The sequence below is a fragment of the Hevea brasiliensis genome, chromosome 13, assembly GCF_030052815.1.
Source record: "Hevea brasiliensis isolate MT/VB/25A 57/8 chromosome 13, ASM3005281v1, whole genome shotgun sequence".
Taxonomy (NCBI): Eukaryota; Viridiplantae; Streptophyta; class Magnoliopsida; order Malpighiales; family Euphorbiaceae; genus Hevea; species Hevea brasiliensis.
The window spans coordinates 81,536,428-81,550,402 of NC_079505.1; the positions used below are offsets into that span (position 1 = coordinate 81,536,428).

Below are 13,975 nucleotides of genomic sequence, written 5' to 3' on the forward strand. Positions count from 1 at the left end.
ACCAATAATTAACTAAAAATACTTTTTTTTTATATAAAAAATTAAAGTAAACCGTTTAACGAAACATATCCTACAGCTCAGAGTCAGAGCGCCAAAAGGACGGAGAGATGGACAGAGAAATACTAAAATCGAAATGGATAGCCACAGTTGCCAGCATATGGATCCAGTGCAGCTGCGGTGCATCCTACACCTTTGGCATCTACTCTTCCATCCTCAAGTCCACCCAAGGTTACGACCAATCAACCCTCGACACCGTCTCTGTCTTCAAGGATATCGGAGCCAACGCCGGTGTCCTCTCTGGCCTTCTCTATTCCGCCGTCACCCTCCACCGCAACCACCGCCGTCTCGGATTCTTTAGCGGGCCATGGCTGGTCCATGCGGCGGGGGCGATCCAATGTTTCATTGGGTATTTCGTGATTTGGGCTTCCGTGAATGGGTTGATTCCCCGGCTGCCGGTGCCGCTTATGTGTTTGTTCATGTGGGTGGCGGCTCACGCGCAGACGTTCTTCAACACCTCGAACGTCGTGAGCGGCGTCCACAATTTCGGTGACTATGGTGGGACCATTGTTGGCATAATGAAGGTAAGCCAGCGTCACACTTCGTTTGTTCTTTCATACTTTTTTTTTCCATTAATTGTACTCGTTTAGCTTGGAGTTTTGCTTTGATTGTTTGTGAACTCAATAATTTTTGGGGAATTGTGTTTGTTTGTTTAAGTAATTGAGGATGAGAAAAAATCGATGAAATGCTGAGAAAACCCAGAATAATGAGATTTTTTTGACGCATCCACATCTATCTGTGTCTTTTTTGGGGTGGTTTAGTTCGTCTATTCAATGAATCTGTCAGTACAGAACAGATATAGTTCATTTTCTGTGTAGCATATTTTTGCCCCCTTCTATTCTGGCATTCAGATGTACTTCGTGTCAAATATTATAGAATCATATGAAATGGTCCCTCTTGGAAGAAATAAACTGATGTATATCATTCCTAGAAGTAGGCTTCGCACGGTTCTAAGCGAAAACCGAATAAAGTTATTTTGATACTTTAATTTGTATTTTTTTTATTTGTTTTTAATTCTTCACTGAAAAAATAACCAAAATAATCAAATTTATATATATGATTTTTCTATGTTGTTTTTCTAGTTGTATTATATAGTTTTAAAATATATATATATATATATATATATATAATTATAATTATAAACTAAATACAATCTAATATTATATTTCATTTTTTTATATTTTCTTAATAATTTTAGTTATAAATACATTAGATTCCCTTATAATTCTTATTTATAAATGTACTATTATAATATATATATATATATATATATATATATTAATTCATAATTATATTTATATATTATAATTAAATATTAAATAATCAATAAATAATTGAAATGTATATTGTAATATGCTTATACTATCATATTATATAATATATTTAAATCCTAAATTATAAATGCACTTTATAGTTAAAGATTATATAATTTAAAAATAGTTAAAAGATATATTATATAATATATTATGTATTAATAATACAATTCAAAGTTTAAATGCCAATTCAAATATGACTTTTTAAGAAAAAAATTATATAAAGTTGTTTCAAGAACCAAAAATCGAAATAAAATCGAAAACTGTACCGAATTGGAACCAAAACAATGAAGAACCGAACCGAAATCGTACCGAACCGGAATCGTACCGAAATTTTAGTTTGGTTCTGGTTCTGGTTCCTAGGTAGAACCCGATCCGAACCAGAATTGCACACCCCTTCCTAGAAGTGGTTAAATCCATTTATATTTTTCTCCAATTTATATGAAATAGTCCTATTTAGAATATGAGTGTTCTCTATGAAACTATTAGGCAAATGGAAAATGGAATTGCAGCATTGCCCCTGTATAGGACTTCCAGTGCTTCCAAATGAATACATGTGAAAACGTTTATTTTTCAATCCATTTGCAGATTTTATAGGGTGTGTTTAGCATTGTTGTTAAGAGAGGTACCACCTTAAATATGTTAATAAATGCCATTAAAATTTGTTTTGAAGTTAAAATTGGCAGGTTTTAATAGAGTTGTGATAAAAATTTGCCATTTTGCGTTCTTGTTCAGGGCTTTCTTGGTTTGAGTGGAGCAATACTAATCCAATTTTATGAGACAGCATGCAAGGGTAACCCAAGTACTTACATTCTACTACTTGCACTGACACCAACGTTGGTCTCTCTGTTGCTTATGAATTTGGTAAGAAACTATGACACAAACACAAAAGATGACAAGAAGCACTTGAATGCTTTCTCAGCAGTTGCTCTGATCATTGCTGCTTATCTTACAATCAACATTTTTTTGGAGAACATCCTTGCTTTGCCATTATGGTCACGCATGATTACATTTGCAGTCTTGCTGTTTCTTCTTGCCTCTCCTCTTGGAATTGCAGTCAGAGCTCAGAGGGAGAACTCTGATAGATTTGCACAAGCATTATTGGAAGAGAGGGGTTACAAACCAAAGCCAAAAGTATATTCTGAGTTTTCTACAGCAGAGAATCCTACAGATTATCGTGCATTGCCTAGTGGTGAGGGTCAAGCAAAGGCTTCTACTGGTGACAGAAATCCGTCAGATGAAGAAGACCTGAATCTCTTGCAAGCCTTGGGAACTGTAAACTTCTGGTTGTTGTTTATTGCTACGATTTGTGGATTAGGATCTGGGCTCGCTACAGTAAATAACATCAGTCAAGTAGGAGAATCCCTTGGTTACACAACCATTGAAACAAATTCTTTAGTTTCATTGTGGAGTATATGGAATTTTCTTGGCCGTTTTGGAGCTGGGTTTGTGTCAGATATTTTCTTGCACAGAGGTGGCTGGGCAAGGCCTTTATTCATGGTTATCACTTTATCAACTTTGGCCATCGGCCATATGGTTATTGCCTCAGGTTTTACTAAATGTTTGTACCTGGGTTCATTCCTTGTGGGGGTTTCTTATGGTTCACAATGGTCATTGATGCCTACAATCTGTTCTGAAATATTTGGTGTGGGACACATGGGTACTATATTCAACACCATTGCCATAGCAAGTCCTCTTGGATCATATATTTTCTCTGTAAGAGTGATCGGGTACATTTATGATAAGGCATCAACCAGTGAAGATAACACGTGCTTTGGAACTCACTGCTTCATGCTGTCTTTTCTAATCATGGCATCTGTTACTTTCTTTGGGGTTCTTGTTGCTCTTGCATTGTTCTTTAGGACAAGGAGGTTCTATCAGGTGGTTGTGCTTAGACGGGTACAACATTCTTAGAGAACATGATGCGGGAGAGTTTGTATTAATTCAGGGAGAATGTGCTCCGCTTTTATTGGCTGGCTGGTTTGTATTTCACTATTATTTATTATTTTCTTATAATATTATGTGCTATTAGATCAATAATTAAGTGATCGAGTGTATATTTTTTTAGTGTAAAGAGTGAAATGATGGAATTATTCATTTTAAATGCAACAGGTAACCTTGTCAGCTGCAGCAATATGAGGAATTCTAGCAATAAACACTTCTTGGAACTGCAAAATTTTATTTTACTAAATCTAAAAAAAAATCAAAATTCTTGAAAATGCAATATGTGCTACTTGTTAAATTCATATAAATTTTAGTTTGTTTTTTATGTTCATAAAATCATTTGAAATAAAGAATTTAGATTTGATTTTAATTGAAATTATCTGAATAAAAGTTGTTTCATTGTTTAATTAATTAGAATGATGAAGGTGGTTGATAAGTTATTTGAAATTGATTTCAAATAATACCATTTTATAGGACATTTTAAATTTATATTCAATTTTTTTAATTGCAAATTTAATAAAAAGTTAGTTTAAAAATTATTTAAATATCTAATTAATTAATCAATACGCAGCTACTGCAACTGGTGGAGGTCTTGATGGACCAGTGGTGCACATGCTTGGAGCAATCCAGTGCTTAGCTGCCAGCCTACCAGTCTACCACTGTACTTGGAATTCTTGTTGCTACTGTATTGTTCTTACGAGCAAAGAGTTTCTATAAGCTGGTTGTGCTAAAAAGATCACAGAGTTTCTATACTATTAGAGGACTGGTTGGACATGTTTTTATAATAATTGCAATTGACTGAGCCTGTCTTGTTCTTTATCTATAGCAGTCCTGTCTGTTACGATACATTTGCTCCAGTTTCTACATAACGTATGGAAAAGGAGGCAAGAAAGATTTGTTTTAATATAGCAGAGAGCTTTAATTAGGGCCTATATTTGAGAGCACTTTTAATGATTTAAATTAGCTGTTGATAAAGCTAGGTTATTTTCTTCAGTTTAAGGTTGTTTACTGATGCTGCAACTTGCTTTATATTGATATCTTGAACTATATCACAAAGTTAACTTTGTCTTCATGCATAGTTATCAAAGGCTCAAAGCATATCAAGGTGTCAAAAATCCGGGAGTTTAAGGTTTGAACGAGGTGAGGCACAAAATTTAAAAAATATATATAAAAATAAATAAATGAGAAATTTGCAAATAATACAAAATTAAACATTATAACAAAAGTGATTAAAAGAAACTTCAAAAATCTGCAATGACTTGAGCACATAATGAACATATGCATGATTTCAATATGGATTATGGAATGTGAATGAGCTAAGGAAGCGTTTATAGTGCCAGAATTATATGGTAGGCAGAATAAAACCTATATATAACTAACATACCAATACCATGACCAAAAGCGACTCCAAACCAAGAAAGGGTTTGTCATATTCAGTATGATTTTTTTTTTTTATAGGTATTTCCAGCTTAATGGATCTTTACTAAAGGGTAAAGTGCTATCAATACCTCGCTTAAGAGATAAAAGTGCAGAACCACTTATATTCAATATCCGTTATTATATGAAATTTAAATAATAATACTCACAGCAAATTCTTTCACAAATAACTCATGTCACATACTCGCAACAAGAAATTTAAATAATAATATCACAGCAATTTCATTTACAATACAAACTCTAGGTCTAGGATTCACAACTTCATATATACATCCATTGTAAAAAGTCAAAGAAGAGAAGAAGGTGGAAGAGATAGAAGGAAGAAAGGAAACATGAAAGAAAAAAAAAAGGGCAGCGTAACAGCATGAAAAGCATGCCAATGAAAATAGAGAAGAAGACCAGAAGTAGAGAAAAAGCAAGAAAAAGAGAGAAAAAAGAGCATACATGGAGAATGGAAGGCAGCGGGCTAGATGGTGAATGACTCTTCTTCTCTTTCTTCTTCTTCTTCTCCTCCTTTTTATTTATTTTTTCTTTGGTCGATAATATGTGGTTGTGAGGTAGGCTTTGGGGTTGGGTTTTTTTTTTTTTTTTTAAAAGCAACCTGTTGCTGAACCATGGCTATATCTCGCCTAGGCATGCTTGGTGCCTTGCTACGCCTAAGTGTGGTCACCCACTGATACATGCATTTTGCATAGTCATTTAGGTTAAATTTTATGACCATTTCATTTATTTGTTAGTCACTCTTAATTAGTTTTATTAGTTATTTAGATAATTTTTTATAATTGTCAATTTTTTGGTTAATTTGTAATTTGTTTTGTTTTGTAGGTAAAAATGGTATTTTTGAGGGACTAAAAAGTAATTGTGCCAGTGAGGAGTGATTCTCCATGTAACGCCCTTACCGTAGGTAGTCCGTACGTTATACTATTCCGACGACTAACGTCTGTTCAGACAGTCAGAATGCAAGGAATTACACTTAATGATAGTGAGGAGACATAAAATGATGGAATACATGATAAGAAAATATAAGAAAAATTAAGGAAAATAAAAGATATGAAATGTAATTAGGTTAAATGAACTGGAACTGCAATGTTGGGTGACCGCACCGGAAAGTCACTGCAGACAATTTACGACCCCAGACCCGTGAGGAACCCCGAAAAATAATTTCGGGACATAATTAAAGGTCTATTAAGATACAAATGACATTAAAAATGTCAAAAAAAATTTAGTTAATCGGTATCGATGAAAATGAAAATTAAAAGAACCGACGGATCAAGAATTAAATCGGTATTACCGAAAAAATGAGACTATAACCCGAATAGTGATATTTTGGTCATTTGACACCTAGAGTTTACTTTTGACCCAAATGTCCATTAAAAATGAGTAGTATTAAATTTTGAAAATCTCATGAAAAATGAAATTTACATGTGTAATGTAATTAAAGTAAATATAGGGGATTAATTGAAATATTGAAAAGTTTAATTATTATAATTAATTAATTATACTTAGTGGAGATATAAAAGCACAAGATGACAAGTTAAATCCACTAACTCTCATCTTCTTCAACCTTCACTCAATTTGCCGAATTCATTCTCTCCCAATTTCTCCATGAGAGCTCTTCCATGCAAGCTCCCAATCCCACCATTTTCCACGTGAAACCACAAGATTCCTTCACAAAAACTTGTCCTCACACCATGGGAAGTATATATGCAGCAAAAGGAAGTGAAAATTTTGAAGTTATAAAAGGTTGGAAAATTCTTGATTAAAGGTTAGTGCATAATTTTTCTTTCGTGCTTCATTAAAAGTTGAATTGAGGTTTATTTAAGTTGATATGCTAAGAAATTGGAAGAATTTGATGAGTAATTGAACACTCTCAATTTGGAAGCCATGAAAAGTAAGGGAGTTTGATTATTTCTTACATGTAAATGATGATTTGGGATGTTGATTAAGGTGATTATATGTACTAGAATTTAATTGTATGTGTATGTTGGAGATTGAAAATTAAATTAGGGATTGAACTAATTATTGAAGACTTGTTTAATTGCTTTATTTTGGGCAGCCTTAATTTCCTTGAGAATTGATGAATTCTTAACTAGAATGATGGTTATTAATGTTAGTTGATGCATCTAAATGCAATGGAAGTGATTTTACATGAATATGTTTGAAAATTGGGAAACTTGAATTGTGGATTGATGATAAATTAAGGTTTTGTGAATATGCTTGAATTTGACAAATTGAGATTGATTGATGAGGCTTGTGTAATTGTTGAATTTTTGGCAGCCTTGAGAAGCATGTGAGTGTGATTAATTCATACATCTCAATAGTGATTAGTGATGTTGATAGATAAGTAATTAAAGTTACATGTATTAAAAAAATTTATGAAATATGTAATGTTGACTTTGACTATTTGAATTAGGGTTGTGAATTGATTCTTGGAGACTTTTGTATTGCTGGAAATCTGATTGAATTGAGATGATTGATAATGTTAGAAGTGCCATTAATGCCAAAATTGGAGTTTGGGAGATGGAGGAATGATAATTAGAAGTGTAATTTTTGTGTAGGTTAAGTATTTGTTGAGGGCAGTGTATCTTTTGAGCCATAAATGAAATTGTGTGGCCCCAATTGGTATGAGGCCAATTGGAGGTAAAACTATACCTAAAATGGTCCAATTTTCATGTAGAAACCATGTCTAAATTCTGCCTAAAAAGTGACCTAAAAGTTGTCCTAATCCAGATTACCAAATGAGAACCCATAAAATCTTACCAAATAAACAGTGTTCCTTCATTTGTCATATCTCACTCTAGACAGGTCAAAATGACCTGAAATTTATACCATTGGAAAGCTTAGATATAGGGCTACAACTTTTGTGAAGACACTAGAGTTCAGAAATGCCATTAACCAAGTCAAGTTGCTTGCCTAAGTTGCACTACCAAAACTATCCAGAACCAAAACTGCCCAGATTTGCTAAACATAGGCTACTTGACCAGTTTTGGTAAAGAGGCCATAACTTGGTCCAAAAAAATCCAAATGCCCTGAAACTAGTGCCAAAATTTCAATAAGACATAGACCTACAAGATTGGTATTTTGACCAAAACCCAGAAATCAAGAGAAGTAGGTCAATTGGCTAGGCCAAGTTAGTGTATAAATTCTGGAAATGTGCATAAATAACCATTGACTTCAGCATAGTCTTTTAAGCATATCTACCACTAGAAAACTTCAATGGAGATGTGCCATATAGTTTTGGGAACCTAAGAAATGGGGCTTTAATTTTGTTTTAGACATCTTCCTCAAATTATGAATGTAAGAAGCTTAAATTTTGGGTCAAAGCTACTGACCTAAATGGAAATCATGTTAGTATAGGACATTTGAGTCCAGGCCAATAATGTAACTATAAGTAAGTCTACATGACTTGAGAAATTGCAACTAGAAATTTTGAGTGACCATAAGACATAGGGCAACAAATCCTATGAAGAACACTAGGCCAAAATGTTGCTACAACCTGTCCAAATAATTTGACAAAGTATGATACCAAAACTGCCTAACTAAAGGAACCAGAATTTGCAACTGAACCAGTTATGGTTATTTGACCATAACTTGAGTTATACAAATCCAAATGACATGATTCAAAAAGGAAAATAAAGGCAAGATATAGAGGAACAACTTCTATTGAGGAAGTGTGACCAAACAGTAGCCACAAATTACTCAATTTGATATGCAAAAACAAGACAGTAAAGCTGAACCTAAAGAAAGATTCTTAAAATAAATTATTGACTTATCCCTAATAAGTTACTACATGCTAAATTATGTGAAACAGGTATGTGGGTTCCACTTTTTCCACTTTTTCCTACTTTACCACTATAAGGTGACATGAAATCATTTGATACATAAAATATAAATTACCTAAATGGTTTGCTAAACATATAAGTCATATGAAAATACACTTGGAACCTATGTTTTCATCATATATGAAATAACAATACTACGAATATGTATAGTACGTGACATAAAATAATGAGAGTAATAAATACATAAGTTATATGAATATGTACTTGGGACCTATGTTCCCATTATAATAACATGAAAATGGTATAAAGCATAGATAGTACATGAAGTGAAATAACAATATGTTATGAACCCTTAATAGTACATAGCATGAAATAATAAAACTATAAGCGCTTAATAGTACTAATTTGCTCAAAGTATACCTAGGCTTATATGTATATAGTTGGATCGATTGGTATACCAATTAGGGATTACAGATAGCAGTACTGCCTACATGAAAAATCATGGACTGACAATATATGTTTGATATGATTATTCTACAGGCTGTATGCCTGTCCGTTGGCCATTGTGCCTAATTATATTTCTAACTTTAAAAGCCTGTTCGCTGGCCTTGTACCTAACATGACAGATGCCATTGTGCATAATTATATTTCTAACTTTAACGGTCTGCCCACTGACCTTGTGCCTGATATGACAGATATATATACGGGATAGAATATTCCCGTGTATCTAGTCTTTATAGACTATTATAGGTTATTTGGCATTAATATGATTTTAAAAGACTGAGAATGCACTGATATGATTTTTACATGAATAATCATTGATTAACAAAATATGTCTGATATGATTTCTGGCGGCTTTATGTCACACCCGGGGTGTTGGGGAGTGAGGTTGGGACTTGTGGGGTTGACTTACGCCGGGGTGGAAACGAAACCACCGTCCACATCGAAGAGAAGAAAAGAAAATATATATAGATATGTGTCCTCACTTCTCCTCCGTCTTTGGGAATTTTTCAGGAATGAAAGGAAATCCGGAGGCAGGTGAGGCGCCGGACAATAATAAGCAATACGGAAGGATCGGATCATTACAACAGCAAGTGAGGTGAGAGGCAAGACCGATGTGAGTGATAGGTTGAAAATCCTCTTCCAGTGAGGGCAGAGATTTAATTTAACAAGCGGGACATGCCTTGTAGGAGTCAGTCAGCCCCCTCTAGAGACTGGCGGGCAAAGAAGGCCACCCATAGAGGGGCTTGAGCTGGGGCCCCCTAAGCCGGGGTGTGACATTATGCCTGACAGACAGTTGTATACAAGATATTATATGCTTGCCTACTGGCCTTGTGCCTGACATAACAGTTGCATACAGGATATTATATGCCTGCCCAATGGCCTTGTGCCTGATAGACAGTTGTATACAGAATATTATATGCCTGCTCGCTGGGCTAGTACCTGATATGACAGTTTTATACAGGATAGACACTCCCGCGTATCCAGCGTTATAGGCTATTATAGGTTACTTGGGCACAAATATGAGTAATGAGTCTTAAATTTAATTAAGTACCGAAAAGATCACAGATATGAGTAATAGGCTATAAAAATCAATTGATTATATGAATAGATCCCAGTAAATTAATATGCTCCTATGGAGTAGCTAAAGTTATGAAACGACTCATAAGTAATAAGCTATAAAAATTAAATAATTATATGAAGAGACCACTGATATGACTTTAAAAGACAGAGAAAGAAATAAATGCACAGATAAGATACTGATAATTAAATTATTCCCAAAGTGCAATTGAAATATACAATTGACCTAGAATTATGAAATTTCACATATTATTGTCATTTTAAATCATTTAGTTATTATGCTTTAAGATTATGCACCACTAAGCAATTTGCTTAGCGCGTTGGATTTTTCATCGCGTAGGTACTGCAGACCAGACACAGCAGCCGCCATAGCAGCAACCGCCACAGTAGTACTCTGATTACAGTTGTCCAGATCTGCTATAGTCCAGAACTTACCTCAATAGTGTTTATTTTGGTAGGGCCCAATGTACTTAGGTTTTGTATTTTGGTCATGTATAATGAGATATATATTAATTTTGAACATTGTAATTAAATGAATTTATATTTTGGACTGTAAATAAAGCTTGTAATTTTTGTATATAAATTTTCATATGAATGAACTGAATTTCATTTTCTTGAAATGATATGATATGGTACATGGAAAAATGATACAGATATTAAATTATTTTTAACAGGTAACTATTGAAACCCGCCAGATGCCAATAAATCAGAGGAGGTTCTGTCCGAGTTTTCACAGAAATAAATTGTAATAAAAAAAAATATTACCACATGTTTTCTACAAAGTTTAAAAATTAACAATGGACACGATAGGATAAGATAGGGTGCTCCGGCACTGAATGTGCACTTATTGCTCTGCTAGACTGTAGACGAGTGAAAGGTGTTGCACTCTGAGCCAAAAATATTAAAATAAAGCTTGAAAGTTGAAGAATGCAAAATTGCCAAAGTCTGCATAACCTGCTGCACAACTTGTGCAGTTCTGCACATGGAGAAGAAGCAATTTGTGAGCCTGCCAAAACCTGCATAACATACTGTATGACTTATGCAGATTCATGCTATAACACCCTCACTTTAGCTAGTTCGTACATTCGACTGTTCCGATGTCCAATGTCTGTCCGGATAGCTAGAATGACTGGAACTATATGTAGACTAGAGTGAGGAGTCATAAATAACTCAAATATTAATAAGAAAAATGTAGGAAAAATTTTAGAAATAAAATACAACCAAGTTAAATGAGCCGGTGCCCTAGCGATGGGTAACCCAATGGGAAGTTGCGGTCCTCATAGCTAGGAGCCCTAAACCCTGGAGAAAATTCATGAAATAATTTTTGGGACTCCAGAGAAGAGTCATTGAGATTTCGATGGCATTAGAATGCCAAGAAAATGCTTATAAAAATTTTTAGATCGGTACAAATAATTTTAGTCTGTTAAGCAAAACGAATGACATTTTGGTCATTCCGTTTTCAGATATGATTTTTGACGGACATGTCCAATTAAGTAAATAATTATTATGACATAAAATATGAATAAATATTGCTAAAAATTGAATTGAAAATGAGTAGAAAAGAAAAGAAAAGAATATGGATGAAAATTTGAATTTTGACATCACATGATGTCATTAAACCACTTCCACACAATCACCTTGCAACACACACTTTAAAACTCGATTAAAAAGAGATAAATGAGTTAAAAATGAAAAGAAAAAAAATTTGCTACCTATCTTCTTCTCCAGCCGAACTCCATTCTCTCACTTTTCACCATTTTCATTCAATCTTCTCACTAGAAAATCTCTTGAAAAATCACCATAAAATGCTAAGCTTGCTTCACAAAAACTCATCCTCATACCTAGAGCAAGCTTTGGACAGTAAAAAGAAAGGAAGAAAGTGAAGTTTTGAAGTCTTGGAAAGTGACTAAGTCAAGGTTAGTGCCATATCTCTTCCTTTTCTCTTTAAAATTGATGTTAGGAGTATGAAATGAGTTAGAAATTTAAAGAATTGAAAGAATATGTTGAGGAATTGAAAGCCATAAATTTCAGCAGCAATGAGGAACCTTGAGGAAATTATGATTTTGATGGAATTAAATTTGATTAGTAATGTTCTTGATGAGTTGTATATGGTAGAAGTTGAATTATAAGGTCTTATGCATGAATTGAGGTATTGAAAATTAGGGTTTTGAGCTATATTAGGGTTTGGCCTTGATGGTAAATGGAAGTTCTAATGGTCAATTAATGACCATTTGGCTGAGTATAATGAGGAATTGAAGTAAATTGTGGCCTTGGATTTAAGGTTGGGTGTGCTCCCTTGAGTGCCCTACAGGTCTGGATGTGAGTCCAGCATGTTTGGGTAGCTATAACTTGAGTTGTGTAAGTTCAGTTGGTGCAAGGCCAATTGGACATGCAATTAGACACATAATGGCACAACTTTGATGAAGGAAACCTATCTAGAAAACAAACTTATGATGCCCTAAAAATTGACCAAATCCGGGTAGCACCAATTTTACCTAGGCAAAATGACCAAATAAATAGTGTTCATTTATTTGGTCATAACTCAGTGTAGAAAGGTCAAATTGACCTGAAATTTATATCAATGGAAAGCTTCGGCAAATTAGAACAACTTTCATGTAGAACACAAACTTAAATTCTGGACTTAACCAAATGAAATTGCTAGCTAAAGTTGAACTACCAAATCTGGCAGAACCAAAATTGCCTAGAAATTTTGGGTAAAGATAATCTGATCAGTTATGGTGAAATAACTATAACTTGAGTTAGAAAACTCCAAATGGGATGATTCAAAAAATAAAATGTAACTACACACAATAAGGAACAACTTTAATGTAGAACATTTGGCTAAATTCTCACTGTAGAATGGCCTAATGGAACAGTTAACTCTAGCACCCAAAACTAAAATTTCTGATTTATTCTTCATTGGTTAGAAGTAATGATTAGCAACTAATGCCAACACTTTTGGGAACCAAAATGTGGTAAATCTATGTGATTAAAACTCATGTAACTATTATATATGAGAAAGTCAATAGTTTGACTTAAATGACCAAATAAATAGTAACCTTATATGTTAAGTACAAATATTCAAGAAATAACTTTGTAATATGCCCTAGTAGGCCTAGTGTGATTGGTTTGGATAGGTTGGCATGCCAATAGGGTTCTGATAGCAGTACTGCATATGGCTTCATGCCATTTTGTGATATGATAGCCTATGGCCATACTGATTATGATGTTATACTTGGTTTTATGTCTTATTGCTTTTGTGACTTATTAGCCATTCTGTCTGCACATCGGAAGACACATTGTGACCGATGGTGTGACGGCTCGAGATACCTGGTACCCAGTGCTAGTTTACCCGTTTATCCAGTCCGGTCAATTTGTATAGGTTACTTGAGCATGAAAAAGTATAAATGTAATTGAATTGATTATTAAAGGAAGTAAGTAAATTAAATATCAAGATAAAGAATAAGAATGATTACAATAAAAAGAGACTCAAAATCATCAAGAAAACGATTAATAAAATGCTAGAAAGAGTTAATATCATAAGATGTAATTAGCTTTCGACTAAACAATAAGTTAGTAATTATTTATTTCTTATAAGCACAATAACTAGGAAATTTTTACTTTTATTTGCATATTATATTTTCTTTTATTATTGGCACCACTAAGTTTTATGCTTAGCGTGTCGCTTTTGCAACGCGTAGCTACTGAAGATTTGGCCAGAGAGCCCAGTAGACCACAAACTGGGTGAGACTTGTATACAGATCTACATAGTGTCCATTTCATCTCATAGACTTCAGTGCATTGGTAGGACACTAGGTCCCATTTTGGTATTTTGTAATTAAACTTTTATTTTATCATGTA

General features: G+C 33.9%; 1 protein-coding gene across 2 annotated transcripts; it reads left to right on the forward strand.

Annotated features, from left to right (window-relative positions):
• Window positions 1–28: 28 nt before the first annotated feature.
• LOC110654345 (protein NUCLEAR FUSION DEFECTIVE 4) lies at window positions 29–4,307 on the forward strand. 2 transcript variants are annotated; one of them, XR_009142613.1, is made up of 3 exons: window positions 29–581; window positions 2,106–3,350; window positions 3,886–4,307. XR_009142613.1 is itself a non-coding variant. In XM_021810296.2 (2 exons), the coding sequence occupies exons 1-2, from the start codon at window positions 108–110 to the stop codon at window positions 3,282–3,284; spliced, it is 1,653 nt and encodes a 550-aa protein (XP_021665988.2). In that variant the 5' UTR covers window positions 29–107; the 3' UTR covers window positions 3,285–3,437. The 2 variants fall into 2 exon arrangements, 1 of the variants encoding a protein (XP_021665988.2); XM_021810296.2 differs by lacking the exon at window positions 3,886–4,307 and having other exon boundaries at window positions 2,106–3,437.
• Window positions 4,308–13,975: the final 9,668 nt, after the last annotated feature.

What these genes read in the sequence shown, in the direction of transcription:
- LOC110654345 (XM_021810296.2), top strand. Translation starts at nt 108, where the DNA reads ATGGACAGAGAAATACTAAAATCGAAATGGATAGCCACAGTTGCCAGC. An exon ending in CCATTGTTGGCATAATGAAG is followed by an intron (nt 582 to 2,105) that starts GTAAGCCAGCGT and finishes GTTCTTGTTCAG; the next exon opens with GGCTTTCTTGGTTTGAGTGG.